This window comes from Sparus aurata, chromosome 10 (genome assembly GCF_900880675.1).
Source record: "Sparus aurata chromosome 10, fSpaAur1.1, whole genome shotgun sequence".
NCBI classification, from domain to species: Eukaryota; Metazoa; Chordata; class Actinopteri; order Spariformes; family Sparidae; genus Sparus; species Sparus aurata.
Genome location: NC_044196.1, coordinates 18,616,161 through 18,642,955, shown reverse-complemented (window position 1 = coordinate 18,642,955; position 26,795 = coordinate 18,616,161). Strand labels below are relative to the sequence as shown.

The window sequence follows — 26,795 nt, the reverse complement described above, 5'->3', positions numbered from 1 at the left end:
TGCACATATGGACACCCTTATGCTTGAACATGGTGTTTGTTATGGACAAACCGTGACTAGCACAGAAGTCCAGTAACAAAACACCACTCGGGTTCAGATCCAGGAGGCCGTTCCTCCCAATCACTCCCCTCCTGGTAACACTGTCCCCTAGTAGAATGATGGAGTCTCCGGTTGGAGAACTCTCAAGTACCCCTCCCAGGAACTCCAAGAAGGCCGGGTACTCTGCACTGCTGTTCGGCCCATAGGCCGAGACAACAGTGAGAGTCCTATCCTTGACCCGAAGGCGTAGGGAAGCGACCCTCTCGTTCACCGGGGAAAACTCCAACACATGGCGGCTGAGCTGAGGAGCTATAAGCAAGCCCACACCAGCTCGCCGCCTCTCACCGCGGGCAACTCCAGAGTAGGAGAGAGTCCAGGCTCTCTCAAGGAGTTGGGTTACAGAGCCCAGGGAGGTGAGCCTGACTATTTCTAGCCAGTACCGCTCAACCTCCTGCACCAGCTCAGGCTCTCCCCCCCCCAGTGAGGTGACATTCCATGTCCCCATGGCTAGAGTCACCGTCCGGGGATTGGGTCGCCGGGGCCCCCGCCCACGACTGCCACCCAAATCACATTGCACCGGCCCCTTCTGAACCCTCCTGCGAGTGGTGAGCCCACTGGAGGGCGGGCCCACGTTGTTCCTTTGCGCTGTGCCCGGTCGGGTCCCGTGGGCAAAGACCCGACCACCAGGTGCTCGTCTGTGAGCCCCAACCCCAGGCCTGGCTCCAGGGTGGGGCCTCGGTGATGCCAATCCAGGCGACGTAAACGTCCTTGTTGTTCTGTCTATCATTAGGGGCTTTTGAAACGATCTTAGTCTGACCCGTCACCTAGGACCTGTTTGCCTTGGGAGACCCTACCAGGGGTGCTCAAACCCCTCCACCACAATAAGGTTCCAGTTCAAGGAGGAGGTGCGCATTTTTTGACCGAGCAAAATTCTTTTGATAACTTTAGATCAGGTCCAGCTGAAGAGTGTATGTGCCAAGTTTCACGTAGATCGGACAAAATCCCAAGGAGGAGTGGCCATTGCAAAGTGATTCAGCTCCATCTGGGAATCTGGGGATACAAGGTTTTTGACTGTGTGACATATGGTGTGGGAGTTATAAGCAAAAACGCATTAGCCTAGGTTATAGTGCCCCCTGCAGGCAGTCAATGTAGTTTTCTGTGTCTGAGGTACGTGCAGGTGTCTGGACCAACCCTCCAAATTGCACTGCCCTCCCTTGCACAGTTTAGCCTGCAGCACCACTTTAAGCAGGAGAAAAATAATCTTTAAATTACAATAGGCTTCCTAGCACCGCTGGTCCTAGGAAACGCGTCTGCTTGCATAGGCGTTCCCTCGGCCCCTCGGGCTTGATGCTGTAATTAACATAGCGCCAGTCAGTACAGAGTTACAACATAAAATCGTGTAAAAGTCATTTTAAAAAGTAGATTTTCAAAACTTATTTTAAAGACAAGGCTGAGATGCAGCCCTGAAAGTCACACACATCACCTTTGTGTAATATGTTGAACAACATGGAGCGACGTCTCTCATGGCTTGTAAGTAATCAATATTGTTTCGAAATTTGACTCTTCTTCAACATTTTATTAATGAACTATTTATCAATTTATTTATTAATTGATGCAACTCAAGACAAATGAGAGAAATGACAGGAACCACAATTAGACAAACAAACATACATATTGTGTTGTATGTTGAGGGAGTTGAAAGACATCTCCATTCCTGCTTTCTTTCCTGACCTCCCGAGACCCAATGGGAAGGGGGCCTGTTCTATTTTTTCTATTTTTTCATCTTTTACCCTGTGAGCCTCACTGATTGATTACCTGATTCTGTCCAGCTGTCTGAACACCGGCTGAGCCACTCCTCCCTCTCCTCCAGCAGCCAGCACCTTAACCACACCCCACTGCCACATACCCCTTTTCTTTTCTTTTCATATATTTACAGTGTCACTCCCTTTCTTCCTAGATATTCTCATCTGTCCCTCATCCTCTGCATTGTTTGGACACAGACAGCAGAGAAGATTGAGTATTCTTTGGCATAAAGAAGTATTTCTGTTCGTATTACCTCCTCCTTCATCCAGATGTTCACAGGCTTTTGACTGATTTTTTTTTTACCATTAACAGAAGCATCATCTACTTCACTTTTCTTCACCTCCTCAGATATGTTGCTTGTGTTTTCTTGTGTGATGCTGGAATGTGCTCTGTCTTGATTTACATTCAGTTTGTCCTGTGCCTTCGCATCTTCACTGTTTTCTACCTCACTGGCTGTTCCGTTCTCATCAGTTTTCATGTATCTGATGTGACTTATTTCTCCATCTGACTCATCATCTTTATCATGTGATCAGGGACGGACTGGCCATTGGGCAATGTGGGCAAATGCCACTGGGGCCGCCTGGAGCAGCCGCATCACAAATAAATAAATAATTAATTAAATGAATAAACATAAAGCGGAGCGGCCGCGGCCGCAAATGAACCAATAGGCTATATAAATAAATAAAGCAGTGCGGCTGCGTCAAAAGGCGGCTGCAAATCAATAAATTTAAAAATGAAAATAATAAAAAATAAAGCGGAGCTGAAGGCGGCCGACAAATCACAGAGCGGTCCCACACCTTGATTCTCCCTGCTGTTTCAAGCGTCAATAAAGTTTTTAAGCTAAAGGGAAACCAAAATTCTTTGTGTCCTACACACTAAATAACAAGGCGATCTAATCACTATTTATATGCCACATACGAGTCTCTAAATCACAGTCATGGTTACCTTCTACAGTTACAAACTTTTATATCACTCTGCATTGTTTTGTAGCGAAATGTCTTATTCAGATGTTCAAAAACGTGCATGGTTTGAAATAAAACAAATCTTCCTGCATTTTTTATTTGAATAGTTTGCAAAAGTTAAAATGAAGTAATGCCTTCTGGGAATTTCAAGACTGAATCGAGTGGACCTTCTGAGTGTGGTTGTTGGAAGTTGGAGGTTGGAAGTTGGAAGTTGACTGAGTTTAAGCTAGCAAAAAAATTAATGGAGGTATCAAGCGACACAAGGTGGGAGCGGAGAAAAAGAGAGAAATCGCAGAGAGCACTGTTGGTTGACGGTGAAAAATGCTGCAAACCGACTGATTTGTTTTTAAAATCAAGTGCAGCTTCAGCTAACACTAGCGCTAATACTGTTAGCACCAGCACACCAGGGAGAAAGACAGGACAGTGAGGAATATGAGCAAGAGGAGGATGAAGAGGTAGACATGGATGACTGCGTGACGGTAAAACACGTTTGTATTATGGAGCGGCTGGCACTGAAGATTCATTCATGTGTTTTATGTATTGGGGTGTAGTTGTTTATAGCTTGGGAATTTACGTTTACTATTACTGGGGCTATCAAAAGTGCCTGTTCTTTACGTGCGTCAAAAATTGCGCGTGGGCGCGCGCACCCCGCTTCCGTGGGCCGCTGGTGGGTGAAAATGCCAGGGCCATTTTTTGTTCCCAGTCCGTCACTGCATGTGATCCAAACCTTTCACACTCTGGCTCTCCTGCTCCATCGTCCTTCTCCTCTCTTAGCGTCTCTCTGTTCGAGGGCTCCCTTTCAGGCTCAGTCTCTGATCTAACTGGATTGTTCTTTCCAGTTTCTGCAGTACTCTCCTCTCCTGTAGTCTGACTGTTTAAAGCCTCATCACTTGTATTCTGTACCTCATCTGTGTCATTCTGTCCCTTATTTCCATCACCAGCATCCCTTTCTACTAAACTTCTCTTTGGTTCCACATCGTCTTGTCTCTGATCATCCAGCTTGTTGGTCTCAGGGGACATCTGCGACTCAGCAGCTTTGAATTGAAGAGACAAAACATTTTTAGCAACGATCTGTTAATGTTACAGCAATGGTCTAAATTAACTCTTATGCATAACTCTACCTCTGAAAATGAGTAGATAGACGGACCTAAATAGAATAGTTTAATAGGTAGCCTGTCATTGGCAAAAACCCTTTCATGTTCCAAAGCATATTAACAGTACACTGTAAAATTTTTCACTGTAAATTTACAGTAAATTACTGGCTGCTAGTTGCATTACTTTCACAGTAAATCACAGTAATTTACTGTACATGATTCACAATAATGTACTGTAAATATTTAACAGTAAAATACAATGCATCTACAGCTGTATACTGTAACTTCACAGTAGTCATGCCCATGGAATTACTGTGATATAGCAGTATGTAGCTGTGGAATTACAATATCTTGCTGTATGTAAATTACAGTAATTGCCTGTATTTTTACTGTAAAAGTAATGCAACCAGTAGCCAGTAATTTACTGTAAATTTACAGCTTAAATAATACTGTAACATATTGCAAATTTGACTTGTTACCTGTGATTTTACAACACAAACATGCTTTGGATTTGCTAAATTAAAAGTCAAAACAAGAACAAAGAAAACAAAGACAATACTCATTTTAATTTTTTGATAATTATAAAACTATCATATTCAACAATTTACAAGAGCTGTCTCTGAACATAAACATGAACATGAATTTTCATTTTTAAAGAGCAGATTCAGCTATTAAGTGCTGATTCATTCCCTGTCTAATGTCAATATTGATACCAGTATTGATGTGTTACATGGCTGGGGTAGTTATGTTATCAGGTTACAAATCAAAATCATACTTTGGTATCACCAACTGAATCTATGAATCAATCAATCAATATTAAATCGAATCAATATCAAATTGTGATTAATAGATAGCAGGAAATTGGTTACCATACTCAACCCACACTCTAAACATATACAGTATAAACAATACAGTATAAACAATTTACAACTTATGAACATATACAATATGAACATTCTTACGCCAACTACGTAACAATTTCATATTTACATTGACCACTCAAAGTTAACAAGTTTACTTTGGAGCGTGCTCACGTGTCGATTGATGCCTCCACACTTCTTTGAATTTGAGCCCATCTCAGGGTTAATGCCCAAGAAGCACCTGTAAACAATAAAGCAAAGACAACTTTCAGTTTCACAGATTTAATATTGCATTGTTTATCCAAGGCACATGCAGTGGTGCCCCTTCTTCTTTAACTAAATCCGACCTACACCAAAAAAATTAGTATTGAAAGCCAAGCATGATGACAGTTTTTGTATAGCTTCAGCCTTTAAAAAACTCAAAATGCTGCCCGGTGCAAATTCACATGAGCAGTTAACAAGTAGCTCAGCTGATGTTAGCAAACAGTCCAGATTGTGAACTTAAATTTACACCCTGCTAAAAATATGACACTGGACATGTCGGGATACACACATTTAACAAATACAATCAATCTATATAGAGATCTCTGATTAAAAGCAACTTTCCATTGATGTGAGCATCAATGTGCAAGTTAGTGTGTATGTATGTTATGTTGACAGTCCGTTTGCTAAAGTCAGCTGGGTGGAAAAAGTGGTTCGCAGCATGCTCTGCTAAGAAATGACTCTCGTGTCAATTATTTTGTAATAGGCAACTATAAAACAAATAGAATTCACCAATCTCATATTTACTGTATACTGAAGATCGGATGATTTGGATTGATGGCTGATCTATCGGGGCTTCCTTAGTGATACAGTTCCAAACCAAATTTTAGTCAGATACCAACTACTGGTGCACTACTGCTTAAGCTCCGATTCAGAAAAAAATATATAATATTATATATAAAATATTGGGGGAAAAAACATGTCAAGAGACCAATAAACAAGTTATGTGAAATGATCATGTAGTGACTTTTTTGTTCATTTTTACCAACCACATACAGCTCGAAATATCAATATAAAATCCAGATATCAACAGTACCTTGGACAATCAAGCAGGGGGTGCTTGGTAATATCACTGTCCTCTGCACATCAGCGGCTGTGGCGCACGGCTGTAAAATAAGAAATAACATAGCATTGTAGCGTATTCAACATGGTGCATAAAAGACGTGTCACTGGTTCTAATGATTTAGAGGTTAATCAGAGCAAATGTTATGTGTCAACATATGAATGAATGCGATTAAATTACTGACTATAGGCTTAATTTGATCCAAATGTCATTTGCTAGTTTGATGAGACATTCAGTGGTGGATCAAAGTACAATATCAAGAAGAGAACCACTTGATTTTCTCAGATTATTTACAGTTCTATGTGCTATTTTTACCTCAACAGCCTGCTCCAGGGATCACTGTCCTTGTTTAAACTGCCTCTGAAAAAGAATGGAGAGCAATTAGTGACAGATCATATACTTTAAGCTGGAAAAGATTAGTAGTCAATCAAATACTCATGCATATCCCTCCCATCGATATGACCACCAAATGAAAGCATATGATTTGAGCTTTCCAAAGATATAAGTTACTTCTCTGTGAGGCAAAGCTTCGTGGAGAAAAACGGCTTTGTAATAACTTAGTTGCTGCAGCTGGAGGCTAACGTTAGCTTACTTTAGCTTTGACTTTCGCTAATTCGCGGCGAAAACATTGCGTATTCTCGGTCAAATAACTCACACACTATGCCTCCTAACGACATGTGGAGACGAATAGATGAAAACACACAATTTGAACTTTCCAAAGATATGTTACTTGTCTATGAGGCAAAGCTTTGCGGAAAAAAACGGCTTTGTAATGACTTAGTTGTTGCAGCTGGAGGCTAACGTTAGCTTACTTTAACTTTGACTTTTGCTAATTCGCGGCGAAAACACCGCGTATTCTCGGTCAAATAACTCACACAGTATGCCTCCTAACAAAACGTGGAGATGAATAGATGAAAACACACAATTTGAACTTTCCAAAGATATAAGTTACTTCTCTATGAGGCAAAGCTTTGCGGAGAAAAACGGCTTTGAAATGACTTAACAGCCAAACAAGTGGAGCATAAAGTGACGTTACCTTGATCCAAAGATCGTTCATTTACTAACATTAACTCACACAACTAATATAAAGTTGTTACAAGCTGCCTAAAATGTAATGATGTTAACCTTACCTTCGAGCTCTTCTATCGGTGTGTGTCGGGTCGTAACATTATCCACCATGGATGTAAGAGAACAGTATCTTATCCACCCGTATCCACTAGAGGTGGATTTCATCGTTCGATGTCGAGATTCAGAACGAACGAGAGAGAAGTGAAACGGGGAATCAGGTCAGTTCGTTCGCGTTAAAGACTAGTTCGTTCGAACTGATTCGTTCGCGACCGAGCCATCACTAGTATCCACCTAACGTCTCTTCTTGGTCCCACAATGCAGTGCGGTTCAAGCGCGATTCAAATTTTACAATAATTTGTTGTGTTATCACAGAGGATGGTTTGACTACAGTATTTTACTGTGGAATATTACAGTAAAATGTTGTTAAAACCTGGCATCAGTTTTTTTTACAGTAATTTACTTGATTTCACAGAAAATTCTAAATTACAGTATAATATTGTGATTATTACTGTTAAATATTGTTAAATTCTGGTAACATTTTACAGTGTATTTAACTCATAATTTTCTTCTGAGAAAAAAATTAATACTTTGTGCAGCAGATGAAGGTGATGTTCAACAAAAATGCTAAACAACATTTCTAAGCAAAACCAACATCTGATTGAATCAAGTTTTTTCTTTTTCAATAATTCCACACCTTTGACCCTAAAAACTAGAGTGCTTGTTTGTCTTTATTTTATTTTTCCTCAAAGGTTTAAGTGAAGTTAATTTCTCTTTCCTGTGATTCAATTCTTCCAACTTGTCTTTCACGCTGCCGCCTCCATTCATGCACAGATTTTATCTACACTACACATTATTTCACCCTTTGTTCCACAGAAATGTTTTACCTTTATGTAATGACTTGTCTCTCTGACTGGTGATCTTTTGCTTTTCACATCTTTTGTTTGTCTAAATCATCACTTCTCCATGATTTAACATTCAATAAGCTGTCTCATATATCATCTCAGGGTTGAACTTCTTCCACTATGTGAATCCCCCCTTGACCCCTGAGGCAGATTTTTTTTTTCTCTTCCCTTTAGTCACATGTTTCCCTCACCAACATCACTGTGTCCCATCTGTCTCTTCTCTTCATGATTAGTGTCTGTCTGACTTGGTGAAGTGGTCACATGGAGCTTCTCAGGCGCAGTGGGTTTGAGGGAATAGCAATTGATTCTGAAAAATAGTCTGATAAAAAAACAACTCTTCCTTCCTATCTTTTCTCTTCTGTCCCTCATCCTCTGCATCATGTCCCATCTGTGTGGTTTCTTCATCATCAGTGTTTCTTTTGCAGAAATTACTTTTGGGTTCTTCTTCTCCTTTCAGTTCTTCCTCTTGAGTGGTCTCAACAGGCCTCTGACACTCTGGCTTTGGAGGGAGAAAAAATATGTTTTAGCAAGACTGAAATCCCCCAGTTCTTAACCCTCTTAAACATTGTTTCTCCTTGTTGTTCACAAGGGTTTTTTGAATTGGTTAATTTCAACCCTTCAGACTTGTCATTCAAGTTTTCCTTTGTGTTGTCCTCCTTTCCTACTGTCTGATGGTTTAATAGCCAGATGTTATTTCTAGTCTTAGACTCTGTAGCTTTAGATTAAAGAGAAAAAAACACAGTTATCGATCATATGTTAATATGACACCTGAAATAAATTTTTGTAGTCCTACCTCTGTACGAGAGGAGATAGACAGTCCCGGAGCTGTTGAACAATAGTTTTAAGTTATTCTTTGCATAGAAAAACAATATGGTGACAATATGTGGTAAACACTTACAGATAAATAAATCCCAAATTATTTTGGAGAAAAAACAATGTGTTTAAACATACCTGAAAGTCCTGTCCTCTGCAAACAGCTGGTGTTTAACCTGCACGGTTCAACAAAAGCAAAGCAATGTCAGCAAATGTCTTTTTAATGTTGATCTTTCTGTTGGTGTGTTTTAAATGTGTAACGTCTTAATGGAACAGATTAAGTTAAATCTTCCTCACCTTGCTGACATGATCATCATTACACTCATACAGCAGCAGGGCACAGACGCATCACAGCGCTGCGCCTCCGCTGACACATCCGCAGGTGGCACAGTACTGTCTGACAAAAAGCAGGCTGCAGTCGAGATTTTCCTTTCCTTATCCGGAGAAATTCTTAAAATAACGGATTACTTTTTTAAAAAAATAACGAAGTTACTGATTGCTTGACGCACAAAACTAACGCGTTACGTTACACGTTACACGAAAAAGTAACTTTGTAACGCGTTACCCACAACACTGGTTATATCACACTGCAAGATTTTATTTGAAAAAAAAACAACAACAACAACAACAACAACACTAAACTCAACAACTCAACTGCCCATAAATGCAGAGACATATTGTATTAAAATAAATTAAGTTGTCTATCTCGTGATTGTATGAAATACAACATTGTATATAGAAATTAGTGCAAGTTTATATATTTTCTCCATAATTGCGAGATATAAACGGCCATTATAAATGCACTGCTCTTCTATATTTACGTGAAACGATAGAAACACAACATGACAAGATGATTGCTGTGTGCCAAGAGTTGTGCATGAAACAAAGAGCAGTGAAAAGTGAATATTTAAAAGAGCCTGTTTACGAAACAGACAGAGACGGCTTACCGGGGCCCGTTGCACAAAACTAGGATAAGGGATTTAGCCGGGATATCTTGGTTATCCTGGCACAATTTATCCGTGATCCGGTTGCACAAAAGCGGGATAGGGGGCAGTAGGATATGTTATGGTATAAGTTACCATGGAGATTTATTCTGTGGAGCTAGCCTGCTCCAGACCAGACTAAGTTCCAGGATCTATTTAATCTCATCCCTTATCTCAGTCAGCAGTCACCACAAATGGAAACCAATAGTTATTCCACTGCCCACTACACATTGTTATATAACTAGACCCGCTGTCATTATTTAAACGTTTGTGATCATTCATTTCAATCATTTTGGATGAATTATGATTTTAGATGATGTTGCTATCATTAGATAATTAACAGTTTCCCATAGACTATAAGGCTATATATAAAATGAAGGAATATTAGGGCCACAGAGAAAGAAAAAAAAAATTCACAGACTTCGAGAATAAAGTCATAATATTGTAACCCGTTGTTTTAGAGGAGGAGAGTTGTTGAAATGAGGGCTGTGGAGCATTTCGTGGAATTGTACTTCAGTATAGGTTTCACAAACAAGGAGATACTTAATCTTTTGGCACATCAGCATCACATTGTCATAAGTACCGGGACTTTAAAAAGAATATGCAAGAAAATGCATCTTTTCCGCAGAAAGAACCGGTCTCATAAATGTATGATTTTTTCCTTTCTTCCTCAGTGTGGCCCTAATACTCTGTCGTATAAAATACACATCCCATATAAATATAAATACACATCAAAGTGTAACATTATGTTCCTTTATTGAATAAGGACAAAGCAAAACAGGTAAACCATCAGCTCCTTTCAAAACTGAAGTCACACAGTGACTCTACAAGATGAAAAGCAGAATCAAAGCATATTATACAACACAAGGATAAATACACATTCAAAGGTCTGTATATAATACACCCCGCATGTCTGCACCCCAAAATAAATGCAGGACAAATCCATACTCATCAAATGAACAGACAAATGAGTGGATGCAGTAGCCTCCCTGCAAGCTTTAGTATACAGCACAAACATCATAAGAAGCCAAATCAATTTAAATTAAATAAAAAAATAAAAATAAGAAAAAACACAAATTCCTCTGCCACTGCAGGACATATTTAACTGAAATTCACAGCATGTGTCTCTACCACTGCAGGACATATTTAATTTAAATTTAAAGCATGCATATTAACTGAAATAATTTAACACATATTGGTCCCTCACTCGCCATTGTCAGAGCAGAAAGGAACACACCATTTTGGGCTTTCATATAGACTATTGGCTCACTTGACTTGACGAGGATTGACCTTTTATTTTTTTATTTAAGATGTGTCATCTTCTTGGAGCTGGGGGAGGAAAGGAGAATAATGATTAATACATTTCTGTTACAGTCAGCATACAGTGTGCATTGAAGGCATAACTCACCTCCCGCTCAAGTTTTTTTTTTTTCAAGGTCCAATTTTCGAATTGTCCTCTTTTTTATTTCGGACTCCAGTGCAAGGTTTTCCATCTTTTTCTTCTTGTACTGCATGTCTATATCTGCCAGTTGTATTTGGCGCCAGAGGTGGTTATTATTATTAATAGCTCATCTATTTATCAAAGTGATACAGTCTGATGGAGTTACATTTACACAGTTTCACTCATATCTGCAGTCCATTTCAATTAAAAATTCAACTGATTCATAATCAGAGTATAACTGCGTTTTTGGAGATGTGAATTAACTATTTGGATTGTAATTGTGATGTTTCAGCGGAGCGGTGAGTGTGTAATTGTGCACTACGCATTCAGGCGGTCAGCAATACTTTGCCACACTTGTTCACTTTGCTGTATCACTGTGGCGGTGTTGCCTTTCTTTTTTATTATGTCTTTTACCTCCTCGTATGCCTCCATGAGGATTTCTGCCTCTGGCGGGGAAAAGTAAGCCGCTCTACTTACCATGGTGAATCAGTGAATCTGTGATTGCTGGCGGGGTCTATTTGAGGGAGCCGTGAGCGCGCACTTATCCAGGATTGGTTTCACCTGGCTTGATGAATCCCTGTCTGCTCATCCTGGTTTGGTCTTTGTGCAACCAAATAAGCCTGGACGCTCTTGTTTTGGATTCATCGAGCTCAGCTTAGTCACTTATCCTGGATGTCTTAATGCTACTTTTGTGCAACGGGCCCCGGGTCTGAAGAGCAGCCGAGTGAACACAACTCAAGTCTCACTTCCGTTTATTACATCGGCGGCTGTCAGTTCTAAGAGGCTACACACACACCATAAATATGTCCGTATTACAGTTGCAGGTTCTTCTTCTCGCGTTTTCTGACTTTCTAAAAGTACGTGTCAGAGTAAGACCTTTTCTATTGTAAGCTCAGATAACTTGGTGCTCGTTTTTATGTTGCATGTCTTTATATTCGTGATGTTTTTGTTTTTTATCTTTTTACATGCGTGTTGTGTTTTTAATCATCAGTTTTCTTGCATGGTGTTTTTTATTTGTTATGTATGGGACCAAGTAGATGAGTGATTTTAAACAGCTGGGACTGATTGCAGATTGAAAACTGGTGAGCGACAGAAGGAGAAGAGACGGAAGCGATCGGGACACGAGGACAGACGGCAGAGACGTGAAGCTTCCTACTGAAAACAGGGCCGCCCCTGGCCAAATTGGGGCCCTAAGCAGAATTTTATTTTGATCCATCATACAAGCAGATTATTAAGATTTGTTTTGGTCTCAATGGTAAATTACACACTGAAATTAATGTAAACACTAGCCTAACAAAGATTAAAATGCAATTACTGCAAATACAAGTACAACTTATTATAGCTGCTGCGCAGCGATGGGTCGGGTCCGGGCTATTTTTTGGCAAAATTAAGCAATTCTGAGCAACAAACAGGAAGACAAGACAGTTGACGACAATGTTAATTTTGGAACACTTCAGGCTTGAACTCACAACTTATGGAACCAAAGACTGTCATCTATCGCACTAAGCTAATTGGCAAGTGGCAATACAACAGTGGCTTCACAAATTGAGTAAGCCATTCACTGTTGTGCAGGCAGATTTGAAACCACTGTAAAAAATTCAGTTATCAAGACAAAAATCTTAAAATACATATATTGCAGCATGGAGATGTTGGTAATTTGTTTTTAAAAATGATTAATTTGCTCCATAAGTGAATAACTGATGTTTAAAAATGCTGCATGCATTGACTGCAATTATTCACATGAGAGCAGAATTCAAAATGTTCTCAAAAATTCAGTTTTTTAGGTAAAATTCTGATATTTGTCAATCATCATCTACCATGACTCTAAAAAATGTTCAATTTTTTCATGAACATTGAAGAATTATTTATCAATTTGCAGGTATATGTTTACAGTAGTGTTCACAGTCAAACATTTTCATGCACTGTAGGAAAAAATTGTGGGAGGAGATAGGTTTTTATAAGTTTTACAGAGTGATGGACTTCATAATTTTTAATTTGGAGACAAGATGGCGGCGGCGGCGGTGGCCGTGCGTACAGGTGCTGTTGCAGGTACCTATTCTCGCTCAAAACCCGAGATTCATAAAACAACTGACGGGAAGGTGTTAGTGGAAGATGAGCTCTTGAACTTTCTCGTCGTCAAAATGAGGACGCTGAGCCACGATGAAATTATTTTGCTGGCCTCAAACAACTTCGCCTCTGAGTGGATTGATGAATCCAAGAGGCTTTTGTTTGAATTATGTCCGCAAACTACGCAACGATGTGTCTCCCACAAAGGCACACAGAAGGACACCAACAACATCAAGGCATGTTTGAAAGTGCTAAATGAGTGTGGTGATAACATTCCCAGGTTTGTTTCGCACTATTTGGATGAGCTACCACCAGTCGGGTTCGGCAGCATAGACGCCTCAGCGCTGCTCGGCAGAGTGGAGCAGTTGAGCCGAGAGGTGTCTAGTTTGAGGAAAGCCCTGGAAGCACAGGTGGACGTGGGGGAGAACCTGGGGGCGGCTACTGAGGCCATGGACCGCCGGATATCTTCAATTGAGAAGTGCCGTGAACCCTCTGGCTTGGACCCCGGGACCGGTACCGTTCGGGAAGGTGAGGTGCCCGGGCCGGGTTCTGCTCGCCGGGAGGTGACCCTGGATCAAGCTACGGCGAGCACACCGCCTCAGTCCCCACCGTGGAGCACCGTCGTCAGAGAAAGATGCCGACTGAAGACGGCGTCCCAAAACGCAGCGGTGCGGCCTAAACCCAGTGCCGCTCAAGCCCACTTGAAACAAGGGCAAAATAAAATGGGAATAATTGGTACTGGCACTGAGAGTAACATCCAAGTGGTTAAAACCAAATTGGTGAGTGTATTTGCTACCAGATTCTCCCCGAATCTTGATGCTGACACTTTAAGTAAGTATTTGACTGAGAAGCTGTGCAATAATTCAGTGTCATGCCGGAAGATTGATTCAAGCCGGAACAGATTCAGCTCGTTTCATATCACTGCCGAATGCAACGAAGTTGCTGATATGTATGATCCACAACTTTGGCCGGCTGGGACCTATGTATGTCGTTATTATGAGGCTCGGAGACCCAGAGCTAATGGCGGTGAGGCCGGTGGTCCAGTGTGGGTGAGTGACCTGCAGCGCTCTGTGAATACACCTGCAGCTCCACATGTGAGTCACAGCCTGGCACTCGGTCGGGCAAATGTCAGTAGCCAGTAAAGGCGGCATAGACAACTATTTTCTAAATGAAGATCCGTGTTGTTTCATATAATGCACGCGGTCTGCGTGTTGGTCACAGTGATGCGGACAAATCACGTCGCGTTGTGGTAGACAAACTCTTGGAGACCTGTGATATTCTGTGTGTTCAAGAGACTTTCCTAGCCAAACAAGACTTGGATAGACTCAATTCTGTACACAAAGACTTTTATGGGGCTGGTGAATCCACTACTGACCTCAGTACTAAAATACTCCAAGGCAGGATACCAGGTGGTGTTGCCATTTTATGGAATAAGAAATATGATCAGCTGGTAAATGTGGTTAGACTGGATGTTGACTGGGCTGTTGGATTAGAGTTTAATTGTAGTGACAAAAAGTTCATCATCTTAAACATCTATACACCATATGAGTGCTATCAAAATGAAGATGAATATCTTAATAGATTGTCATGTATCATGTCTTTTATTCAGGACAATGCTTCTACCTGCATCTATGTAGTTGGAGATATGAATGCTGATGTGTCTGATGTTAACTCTCTATTTGCCAATCATTTAATGCAGTTCTGCTCTGAAGGTGGTTTGATTCTCTCTAGCAAGGTGCTCATGCCAAATAATAGCTTTACTTATGTCAGTGATGCTTGGCACACTACTTCATGGCTTGATCACTGTGTATGCACAGCTGATGCACATGACTCTATAGATGAGATGAAGATTATTTACAATCTAGCCACTACTGATCATATACCCTTTTTTATATTGTTGAATCTGTGCAGTGTCCCCTTGCTATTGCCTGTAGATAGCAACACAAATGCAGGGAGACTAAACTGGTCTAACTTAACTGAGGAGGATCTTAAAGAATATACTTCTCACTCTGATGCCTTTCTGGGAGGTATTAAACTACTAAAAGAGGCCACTGTATGCTGTGATATGAATTGTAAGAACCTGCAACATAGTAATGACTTGTGCTCAATGTATGATTCTATTGTGGAATCTCTCCTTGCCTCCAGTAAGCATTATTATAGACTCAAGACTAATGTATATAATGTAAAGCCAGGCTGGAATGACTACGTAGAAGAGCTTCATGTTGAGGCTAGAAGGGCCTTCAAAGCATGGGTTGAGTCAGGTGGAAATAAATATGGACCCATTTGAACATAAGAAACGTGCAAATGCGAATTTTAAATATGCCCTTCGATTTATCAAAAGGAATGAGAAAACAATGAGGGCTGACTCCCTTGCACATAAGTTGCAAAATAATAGCCACAATGATTTCTGGAAAGAAGTCAGAATGTTGAACAACTGCAAAACATCACTTCCGTCTAATATTGATGGTGTGAGTGGTGCAGATGAAATTTCTCAGCTGTGGCAGAAACATTATTCTGATTTGTTCAACTGTGTTAAAAGCAACTCGTACTCAGTAGGCAGCTTAGATAACACTGAAAACGCAATTGTTTCTATACAGGAAGTCTATGAGGAAGTCATGAAGCTGGGAAATAATAAGGCATGCGGTATGGACAATATAACTGCTGAACACTTAAAATTAGCTAGCAAAAAACTCTATCCTCTGCTTGCCATTTGTTTTACTGGGCTGTTAGTCCATGGTATTCTACCTGACTCCATTCTATCTGTTGTTTTAGTGCCTGTTATTAAAGATAAAGCTGGTAAATTAAATAGTTCTGAGAATTACAGACCTATAGCCTTAGCTAGCATTTTATCCAAAGTGCTGGAGAAAATTTTACTAAATAGGCTGGAACAATACATCCTGACTACTGATAACCAGTTTGGTTTTAAACGGAAACATGGCACAGATATGTGTATTTTTGCTCTGAAGGAGATATTAGATAAATATAACAGGCAAAATTCAACAATTTTTATGTGTTTTATTGATGCCTCTAAAGCGTTTGATCGTGTTAACCATGAAAAACTATTTAATAAATTAGATCAAAGAGGGGTTCCTAGATTTATAGTGAGAATTCTGGTCTTCTGGTATGCTCATCAAACGATGAGAGTTAAATGGGGGAACTCTGTATCTACTCCCTTCTATGTGAACAATGGTGTTCGACAGGGTGGAATTTTATCCCCGTTTCTCTTCAACATTTATATGGATGATCTATCACTGCAGTTAAATGAATGTGGAACAGGGTGCTTAGTTGGTAACTCTCTCATTAACCACCTTATGTATGCAGATGATTTAGTGATTCTTTGTCCATATAGTGCTGGTCTTCAACAGCTATTGAGGATATGCTCACAATATGGAATAGATTTTGACATCAAATATAATGTAAAAAATAGTAATATTATGATTGTTAGAAGCAGAGAAGACAGAAAATTAGTATTTCCTGACTTCTTCCTGTCTGACATTGCCCTTAAAGTGTGTAATGAGTCAAAATATTTAGGCCATTACATAACCGATGATCTATCAGATGACAAGGACATTTACAGACAATGCCGAAAGCTGTATGCACAAGCAAACACGTTGGCGCGTAAATTCAGTATGTGTTCAGTGCCTGTGAAGACCTCCCTGTTTAAAGCTTTTTGTACCCCTTTATACACTGCCCACTTGTGGCGGTGCTATAAAAAAGGCAGCATGCGGAGACTTACAGTGGCCTACAATGACAGTATGAGGTTGCTGTTAAAAGCTCCTAGAAGCTGCAGTGCCAGCCAAATGTTTGCTAATGTTGGTGTACCCACTTGCTCTGCCGTAATAAGGAATCTTATATACAGATATATGTGTAGGGTATCTGACTCTGTAAATTGTATTATTTTAGCCTTAATTAGCTCTGAACTGAGCTCTACCAGGTTCTCGTCTAGAATGTGGAACCACTGGCGTTCAAGCCTGTACGTAAATATATGATGTGTGTATGTGTGTGTGCTCGCGTGTGCAGGAGGGGGGATATGTATGTACATGTTTGTGCGTATAAGTATTTTATTATTTTTTTTTTTATGTATTTTTATTGTGCTATGGACCTCTCATGAGATGTGTCCCTAATAAAGATTGAATTGAATTGAATTGAATTAATAGGTTTAAATGTACAAAAGTTTCTTTAGAATGTGGGCTACAGTTTGATGAAAGTGTGAAGTTGTAGCGGGTTGAATTGTTACGAATTTTCAAAGTTTTAACTTTAGACGCTTGCTGTAGAGACTGGACCTTTATGCAAAATTTGGTTAGCTTTCACCCATGGTCCGGTCCAAGATTAGATAAGATAAATTAAGAATATCCTATCATGTATGTATGTATGTATGTATGTATGTATGTATGTGTATATATATATATATATATATATGTATATATATATATATACATATATATATATATATATATATATATATATATATATATATATATATATATATATATATATATGTATATATATATATATGTGTGTGTATATATATATATATATATGTATATATATGTATATATATATATATATATATATATATATATATATATATATATATATATATATATTTCTACCACCATAAAAATAGCCCAAAACTTCTACTGATAGCATAGATTGATAGGCTATAAACCTGAGCCAACATACGACCAACTGGTCAATTAACCACTTCTTTTTCAACAGAAGTGAATGTGTGCAGTTAACTAGCATTCAGTAAATGATAATCACGTCCGCTGGAAGATTTAATCTCCAGTCCACATCTAGACAGAATGATCCTCTCTTCTGTCTCATGATTAGCAGGCTGGGGTGTTTATGCCACAAAGTTTTTCTTTTTTATTTCAACAACATACCCACCTTCAAGTGAAGCACGAGCCTCCTCTTGTTTTGACTTTTTCTTTCTTTTGCCTGCTCCCGATTCATATTGCAGTTTGGAGGCCATCTCTCCACCTGTATCCAACTGCCTGTCGGCGCATCTGACCGCTGATTGGTCAGATGCTGCGCGCTGTCAATCACTGCGGCAACGCGGGCAGTGTCAGATTACTCCTCTTTTTTCTTCTCCCCTGCCTCGGGTCGACTTGATGCTCTACCCGCGCCTCACTGCAGCGATGCGCATCCTTTGCGCATTTGGAGAGAATGCGTCCCCTTGCGCAAAATGGAGCCCCCCATCGATCGTGAGGCCCTATACGCACTGCGCGTGTTCTGCGTGTAGGGAGGGGCGGCGCTGAGTGAGAGGTTAGGATCAAACGATACAGACATGTTTACTTCAACATACAACTTTTCAACTCATAACATAGTAATGACGTGAAGAATTTTGTTTGTAGTTAGCACCTACATTATGTCTTACATTATGTCCCATGTTACGGACCTGGCATTTGTATTTATGACAGTGGTGTTGCACTCAGCATCTGTAGGGGGCGCCAGATTGCAATTTCTACAGAATGTTAGCCCAAGTACAAATTTGAGGTACTTGGCGTTTTGCTTGCATATCTCTGTACTCTGCTGCTTAAATGTTTTACTTTTTTCCCCACAACAACGCAAGTAGTTACTTTGCAGTTTCAGATGGACACTACAAAACATAAACCATATATGAATAATAATGGCCTACATGAATAAATCATGTTACTAAATCAATAATAAGACTTTATGCATCCACAGGGAAAAATTGTGAATGTGTGTGTGTCTGTGTGTGTTATGAGTCAAGAGGTCCAAAACAGAAGAATTTTATTTCAGCAGACAGAACATGACCGTCAATCAAAAGTTAAACTCAACTAACCCTAAAGTAGAGCCCTGCACGGGTTTGGTTTAAAGTATGGTATGGGCGGTTGTGGGTTTGCAAAATAAGCCGAGGCTACCTCTGTCCAACCTACTGGGCAATCGGAACCGGGTTCCTCCTTCTACTCAAACTAAACATCCAACATCATGTCACCACACTAAAATAAGAGAAAAAACACAAAAAAATGTGGCTTCAACAAAACGTTCTGCTTTTTATTAACATTACAATTCACATGTTATGCGTTCCTTCCACTATTGCTGCACAGCATTTCATTTATGATTTCTCTGAGCTGCGGATAATTTTCCAGAACATCAGGCAGATTGAGAACTCCAAGGAAATCAGTGCAGGATTTCTGACCATTAACTAGAATCACGTAATCAATCAGCTCAGTGACACACTTCAAGGAAGACTCTTCCTTAATATTCATATATTGTCTGTCTGTTATGATCTTTTTGGCATGTGCATGCTGCAGAATATAGGGATGATCGGCACTCAGACAGTTGATGAGTTCCACCTTGTGTGCACGGATCGTTTCCTTAGCAAAGCTCTGTAAAAGACAGCAGGTTCTGAAGATGTTACTTTGCTATTGTTGGACAAATACTTGAAAATGAAGGGCTAACTTGCTTTTTACTTTTTAGATTTAGATTATAATACAGAAAATAATCCATTAAAACGTTTTGTGACTTTTACTTGAAGTGACTACGAGAAACATATAAAATCATACATAAACACTACATGACCTAATTAGTTGGGGGCCTTAAGCACATTTTCGCACAAATTCATCTAAAAGTGCCAAATTTGGCACAGATGTAGCTCAGGTCATACTGAAATAATTTAGCTAGAGCACCAAAGCCAGTGACCTTCGGGGCCAAGATGGTGGCCAAATCCAATATGGCCGCTGCCTGAAAAGGGTTCCCACTATAACTTTTGAACCACATGAGCTACATATACAAACTTTGTATCTTTTTCAGCTGAATTGATCATGGGAAACACATTGGAATGTTTATATTTAGGGCCCGATGCATCTGGACCCCTTAATCCTCCAATTCCAATTCCAAAAAGTTTTGGCTGTAGTATGGGCCCATTGTTTGCGCCAATTCATCTACAAGCACCAAATTTGGCACAGATGTAGCTGAGGGCATACTGAAATCATTTAGCCAGGGCGCCCAAACCAATGGTCCTGGAGGCCAAATCCAATATGGCCGCCGCCTGAAAGGAATTCAGCCATAGCTTTTGAGTCAGATGAGATACAAATACAAACCTGATTTCTATTTTACCTTTTTTGACCATAGAAAACCCATTGGAATACTTACATTTATGATTGGGTATATCAGGACCCCCAAAATTCCCTGAATTCAATATGGCCACTGTCTGAAAAAGGGTTTTGGCTACAAATATTTAACCAAATGCGCTACAAATGATGTGTGGTGTCTATTTTATGTTTATTGACCACAGGAAGTCCATTGGCATATTTATATTTATGCTTGTGTAAGTCTGGATCCTGTATTCTTTTCAAAACTGTGGTTAAAAATCATTTTTTTTACCACAACTTTGAAGGTTATTCTCAATTTTAATAGATCCTCCAAAACACCATCTGACGCCCTTTGCGAGGACTTTGCAGACCACTTCAGAAGTAAAATCAATGACATCAGATCAAGTCTTTTACCTCACCAGATTTTAAATGTCGACACACCTGGATCATTGATTTTACCCAAGGAAACACTGGAGAGTTTTGCCCTGGTTGATACGAGGACACTTGGTCACTCGACACTTGGTCACTTCTCCCAAGTAAAGCCAACAACCTGTCTATTAGACCCAATGCCCTCACCGTTTTTTTAAAACACTTTGTGGATTCTTTGAGGATCAGCTGTTATACATGGTGAATTGCTCTCTTCAGACAGGTGTCTTCCACGCCTCCTTTAAAACGGCGGTGGTGAAGCCCCTCCTGAAGAAGAGCAACCTAATTCCCAACATCTTTAATAATTATTGGCCTGTATCCAACTTTCCATTTTTAAGTACAATTTTTGGAAACTTGTTTTTAATCAAATAAATGACTTTTTAATTGCGAAATATCAGTCTGGTTTTAGGACGAACCACAGTACAGAGACAGCCCTTTTAAAGATTGTAAACGACATCAGGTGCAACAAGAAAATCATAAACTCACAGTCTTGGTACAACTGGATCTAACCGACGCCTTTGATAGAATAGACCATCACAGTTTATTAAATAGACTGAAGAACCTCGTCGGCCTCTCTGGTACTGTTCTTAACTGGTTCGTCTCTTACCTCACAGATCGACACTGTAGTATGGGTACATGTTCCTCAGAAACCCACTAAATAAAGTGTGGGTTCCCCAAGGGTCAATCTTAGGTCCAGCTCTTTTTAATCTTACATGTTTCCACTTGGGGACGTCTACGGGAGGCACGGCATCAGCTTTCATTGTTATGCTGATGATACACAACTGTACATCGCCGTGTCTCCTGATGACACAGGGCCTATTGATGTCCTTTTTAAATGCATTTTAGATATCAATACATGGACGGCAGCAAAGTTCCTACAGCTCAACCAGGACAAAACAGACAAACATCCCCATGCATCGAACTCTGGGATATATTGCTGGACAGCGGTTACCTGATTCCAGTAGAAGCTGGCCTGCAGCAGTGTTCTTTTAATGTGCTGAATCAGTGCAGCTTGGGTGGGAGGCAGGTTCTCAAAAGACTTGGTACCATTCTAGCAAAGGTGATGTCTAGCTTCATTAACGCGGCTGGAACCACAGCTCTTGCTGAGAATTCAACTAGAATTCACTGTTGTTTTATGTTAGTTCTGTTTTTGTTATGCTAAGCAAGCCATTAAGAGTTTTAGACAAACTGACTATATTATTCTTCTAACAATTTGACATGATATAAATATTGCCTTGCAATAATAATTGTGTCTTATTCTTTCTTATTTGATTACACTTTGAAATTTATTCACCTGTGGTACACTGAAAACATTTCACTTTTATGAGGAAATGAATCAACATTGAGAAAAACCTTCAAAGTTGTGGTAAAAAAAGGATTTTTAAACACAGACTTGAAAAGAATATGGTTCCAGACTTACACAAGCATAAATATAAATATGCCAATGGACTTCCTGTGGTCAATAAACATAAAATAGACACTACATCCTCATTTGTAGCGCATTTGGTTAAACATTTGTAGCCAAAACCCTTTTTCGGACAGTACCCATATTAAATTTAGAGAATTTGGGGGGTCCTGATATACCTAATCATACATGTAAGTATTCCAGTGGGTTTCCTATGGTCAAAAAAGGTAATATAGACATCAAGTTTGTATTTGTATCTCATCTGGCTCAAAAGCTATGGCCTAATCCCTTTCAGGCAGCGGCCATATTGGATTTGGCCGCCATCTTGGTCTCAGGCACCATTGGCTCGGGCGCCCTGGCTAAATGATTTCAGTATGCCCTCAGCTACATCTGTGCCAAATTTGGTGCTTGTAGATGAATTGGCGCAAACAATGGGGTGTAAGGCCCATACAACAGTCAAAATTGCTTTTTTGGACAGGCGCCATATTGGAATTGGAGGATTAAGGGGTCCAGCTGCACCGGGTCATAAATATTAATATTCCCATGTGTTTCCTATGATCAATTAAGCTTAAAAAGATATCAAGTTTGTATTTGTAGCTCATGTGGTTCAAAAGTTATAGTCGGAACCCTTTTCCGGCAGCGGTCATATGACCTGAGCTACATCTGTGCCAAATTTGGCGCTTTTAGATGAATTTGCGCGAAATGACCTATTTATGTGCTTAAGGCCCCAAACTAAATCGGATCCATCTTGTGGTCATCCTGTCACTCACTTCCAAAACAAATGCATGCACCGCTTGCTAATAAAGATCTTTACAACAGATTGTACCACTTTTGTCCAAATAGGCGCTTAAATCAACAGAAACGCAAAATTAGTCACTTTAAGCAAGATTTTGAATGCATGGCTTTTGCTTATAACATAGTATTTCTACACTGTCATATTCATAATTAAATATTATAACCTTGAGTCTTGTATTGCAAATGAATAAACAACTTTTTATTTGATTCTAGTGTCACATTTGATCTGCCGACAGTTTGTGTTGAGATTTTAAGGTCAAAACTCACCATTGGTTCTTTCATCTTCTCATCGCAGTACACCTTGTTGTCTCCAGAAAATGATTTTGTGTTGACAATCCTTTTAAAGCTGCTTTCCTGTGGACAAATGTTGTATACATTCCAAATTAGATCAGCAGGCTCACATCACATTAAAATACTAAACCAGGACTTCTAGTTTTGGCTGCTTACCTCACTGTAGGTTGTATGATGGGTATCTTTCCATGAGAGTAAGTTTCGATCATTTGTGTCTCCCTGATCATATGTGCCATAATGCAGTCCCTGTAGTGCTGTGGAAATTAAACACACACTGAATTATGTACATTTATGGTCCATATGTGGATATCATCTGTTAATATTGCTCCTGATTAAAATATTGTGTAATCTATGTTCTTAGTCCTACCTCTGTACGAGAGGAGATAGACACTCTTGGATCTGATGTAGAATAATTTTAAAGTTATTATTTGCACAGAAAAACAATATGGGGACAACATGTGCTGAACACTTACAGATAAATAAATCCCAAACTATTATTTATAAAAAGAAACATTTTTGTAAACATACCTGAAAGTCCTTTCCTCTGCAAACAGCTGGTCGTTAATCTGTACGATTCAACAAAAGAAAAGCAATGTCAGCAAATGTCTTTTTAATGTTGATCTTTCTGTTGGTGTGTATTAAATGTGTAACGTCTTAATGGAACAGATAAAGTTAAATCTTCCTCACCTTGCTGACATGATCATCATCACACTCATACCAGGTGTTGTCCTCAGACAGGACGGTGGCTGTGTAATGTCCACCTCTTAGACTGCCCATGTGATTCACCATCCCATACAGTTTGTATGTCTTGTCCTACAATGAAGAACACAGTCAGCAACATGATTGACAATTTCAAAAACAATAACAGGAACAACATTCAAATATAAATCAGATATTTGAAAAAGTAACTTTTCCTCACCTTCCACTGTAATTCACATGGCACTTCCACACAGCAGTCTGATTTGAAATGTGACCTGGTGTTGTAGTCAAAGTCAAATCTCTTGAGGAGAAGAATCAAGATCTGAGGAGCTTTCACCATCTCACATCTCTAAATAACACAAAAACCTTAATAAAAGCATACTTTAATCTCAGTATTTATCAGTATATTATCTTGCCTGCTTACAGTTTGTGTTTTCATTTGAGGTCAAACTCACAATTGTTGCCTCTTTTTTCGTGTTACATTCACTGCAGTACAACATGTTATCTCCTGGGCATGTTTTCATCTGGAAATTCCTTTCAAAGTTATTTTGCTGTGGAAATACAAATGGTGTGATAAATTCCAAATTAGATCAAATACTCACATCACATTAAAACACTGAACAAGAACTTTGTCTGCTCACCACTTTAAAGGTTGTATCAGGAGTATCTTTCGGTGACAGAGGGAGAGTCCGGAATGATACTGTCTTTACATTGATGACGTGGACTTTGGAACATTTTTTTGTGATTGTCATCTGTCCTCGGAAAACCTAGAAATGTAACTTTTCAACACAGGATTCTGATTTGTTCCCCTGTAAAAAACTTTGCAGATTTAATAAGTGCTCACCTCAGAGGCCTGTGGACTGATCTGATGTAAAATCCTCTTCAGACATTCAGCTGCATCACGTTGTTCATAAACTGCAAAATGATAAATGATACTAAATCTAACATAGCAATTTCATTGAAGCTTCATGCTATTGTCCATTTTACCATGTTTAATCCCAAATGTTGCCATGATGTTTTCTGTTCCGCATGTTGTTTCCTTCAGGCCTTCAAAGATTTTTCTCAGCTGAAGATCTGTTTGTGATTGTGAATCCAACCTTGAGGGAAAGACAAGTTTCTCAGTGAGCTGTGAGTATAAACTGCCATAACATGTGCAGCGATGGAATTTTGCAAGCTTGAGTGACCCAAATACACCCAAATGATATACATGTTACATTGGGTTTTGTTGACATTTAAATTGATCGTTTTTTACTTCTATATTCTCCAGAAGAAAAAAGCAACACTTTCAAACCTGTCATGTAACTCAGTCGTCGTGAAGAGAACCTGCAGGACACTGTTGAGGTAACATGTGGCTCCCTGATTGTACAGGCCATGATGACGGCTCTGTGGTGAAGTCCCTTGCCGGGAATAAAACACTGTCATCTCTTAAAAAAAAAAAAAAGAAGACTTTAATGACTGATGATTTTTGTGTAGTGTTGGACTGAGAACCTTCCCCCATTTAAAGACAGATAATTATGTGTCTCTTCAACTTAACTGCATTACATTGTCCTCAGCTTCAGTCCTCAGTGTTTCCCTTCAGCCACACCCTCTCTGTTTCCCAGCCTTCTACATTGTTCTCTCTCTCTGTCCCTGTATTCAGCTACTGCTCTCTTCTCAGAGGCTGGCTGATTTCCTCTCACTCCTCAGACCTGTTGGACCTTAAGCTGTCCACTAGATGACTGACTTTTTCCCCTGATTCAGTCCCACTTCCAGCCAGTCCCTCCTGCCGTGCAGTCACCTGACATCAGCCTCCTTCAAGATAGCCTGATGAGAGTGGTTAACCTATTTCTGGAGTTCATACTAGGAAGCTATTCATATGGATTTCCCATTGACTTTATTATATCCAGCATGACAGTCTGGCCCCAAAGCAAGAATCAGTGATGGACTGACCCTTCCTTATAGACCTATGTTTAACTTTCTACGGCACAGTGTCATATGTGTGTATGTTTATGTTTATGAGCTGACTTTCCTATCAGAGGGTGGATGGGATGGTGGTGGAGCTAAATACAGAGTATTTTTGATGAAACATTTCCAGCTGTTTGTGGTGACAGAACCATATAAACCACCAATTTTTAACAAGTCTGTGGTTTTTAGAAACATGCATTGTCAACATTTCTTCTGGGGAGTTGGGTGATAATTTATCTTACTTTCACTGATAAAGAGCAGAGACAGATGGGACACACTGACATTTAGGTTCCTTGAGTCTGTAAGTCACAGAACCCCTCACATTCTTTCAAATCACTTTGTACGCAGTCTCCAGTTATGTTTACCATACTGCAAGACCCTTCAATAAACTCAGTCTCATATTTAATCTCAGTGTTCTCCTCTCCGCTTCTCTTTTGTTTTCTTTTAGTCTATTCTCATCTGTCCATCACCAATGTCACTGTGTCCCATCTGTCTCTGCTCTTGATCAGTGAAAGTAAGATAAATTATCACCCAACTCCCCAGAAGAAATGTTGACAATGTATGTTTCTAAAAACCACAGATTTGTTCTAATGTTTCATCCAAAATACTACGTTTGTAGCTCCACCACCATCCCATCCACCCTCGGACGCACACATATGACACTGTGCATATGTCATTATGGTTCATATGACACATACAAAGTTAAACATAAGTCTATCAGTGGTTCGCAGAAAAGTAAACTGTCAACACTTTAATCTAGTTGACTGGGCTGCATGCGTTCTAACTGAGCAAACACATATTTGAAACAAAAAATTGTTTAAATATTTAAAATTGTAATTTATCTTTATTTGTTCATTGTGTTTTATATCACCCAGTGATCTGCAATAGCTCATTTATTCACATCTGCTTACCTCGTTTCTCTTTTGCCTGTTGCCTTCTCATCTCCACGTCCTCTACAGGATTTACATTCTTCCTTTTCATTAGTTTCCTTGTGTTACCCTGAAACAAATAAGGCCTTCATTTTTAAACACATTTCC

The 26,795-nt window shown here is 39.6% G+C and overlaps 3 protein-coding genes across 4 annotated transcripts in view; all 3 read right to left on the bottom strand.

Annotated features, from left to right (window-relative positions):
* LOC115590542 (uncharacterized) overlaps positions 1-26,795 on the bottom strand; it is a 518,602-nt gene that overhangs the window by 303,396 nt on the left and 188,411 nt on the right. The window lies entirely within an intron of this gene.
* On the bottom strand, positions 1,691-7,161 carry LOC115590566 (bifunctional lysine-specific demethylase and histidyl-hydroxylase NO66-like). 2 transcript variants are annotated; one of them, XM_030431970.1, is made up of 6 exons: positions 6,994-7,161; positions 6,179-6,223; positions 5,837-5,906; positions 4,917-4,999; positions 3,521-3,838; positions 1,691-2,367 (listed from the first exon to the last, which is right to left on the bottom strand). In XM_030431970.1, the coding sequence occupies exons 4-6, from the start codon at positions 4,972-4,974 to the stop codon at positions 2,003-2,005; spliced, it is 741 nt and encodes a 246-aa protein (XP_030287830.1). In that variant the 5' UTR covers positions 4,975-4,999; positions 5,837-5,906; positions 6,179-6,223; positions 6,994-7,161; the 3' UTR covers positions 1,691-2,002. The 2 variants fall into 2 exon arrangements, 1 of the variants encoding a protein (XP_030287830.1); XR_003985775.1 differs by lacking the exon at positions 1,691-2,367 and having other exon boundaries at positions 3,167-3,838; positions 4,933-4,999.
* LOC115590571 (ubiquitin carboxyl-terminal hydrolase 7-like) lies at positions 24,623-26,718 on the bottom strand. The gene is made up of 4 exons (XM_030431978.1): positions 26,670-26,718; positions 25,106-25,238; positions 24,802-24,911; positions 24,623-24,729 (listed from the first exon to the last, which is right to left on the bottom strand). The coding sequence occupies exons 1-4, from the start codon at positions 26,698-26,700 to the stop codon at positions 24,644-24,646; spliced, it is 360 nt and encodes a 119-aa protein (XP_030287838.1). The 5' UTR covers positions 26,701-26,718; the 3' UTR covers positions 24,623-24,643.

Excerpts from the sequence above, each read along its gene's own strand:
- LOC115590566 (XM_030431970.1), bottom strand. The coding sequence starts at position 4,974 with ATGGGCTCAAATTCAAAGAAGTGTGGAGGCATCAATCGACACGTGAGC. Across the intron at positions 3,839-4,916 it reads ACACGTGAGCACGCTCCAAA|CTGCTGAGTCGCAGATGTCC; the intron begins GTAAACTTGTTA and ends TTCAATTCAAAG. Across the intron at positions 2,368-3,520 it reads GTGTGAAAGGTTTGGATCAC|ATGATAAAGATGATGAGTCA; the intron begins ATGCAGTGACGG and ends GTCCCTGATCAC.
- LOC115590571 (XM_030431978.1), bottom strand. The coding sequence starts at position 26,700 with ATGAGAAGGCAACAGGCAAAAGAGAAACGAG. Across the intron at positions 25,239-26,669 it reads ACAGGCAAAAGAGAAACGAG|AGATGACAGTGTTTTATTCC; the intron begins GTAAGCAGATGT and ends TTTTTTTTTAAG. Across the intron at positions 24,912-25,105 it reads ACGACTGAGTTACATGACAG|GTTGGATTCACAATCACAAA; the intron begins GTTTGAAAGTGT and ends CTTTCCCTCAAG.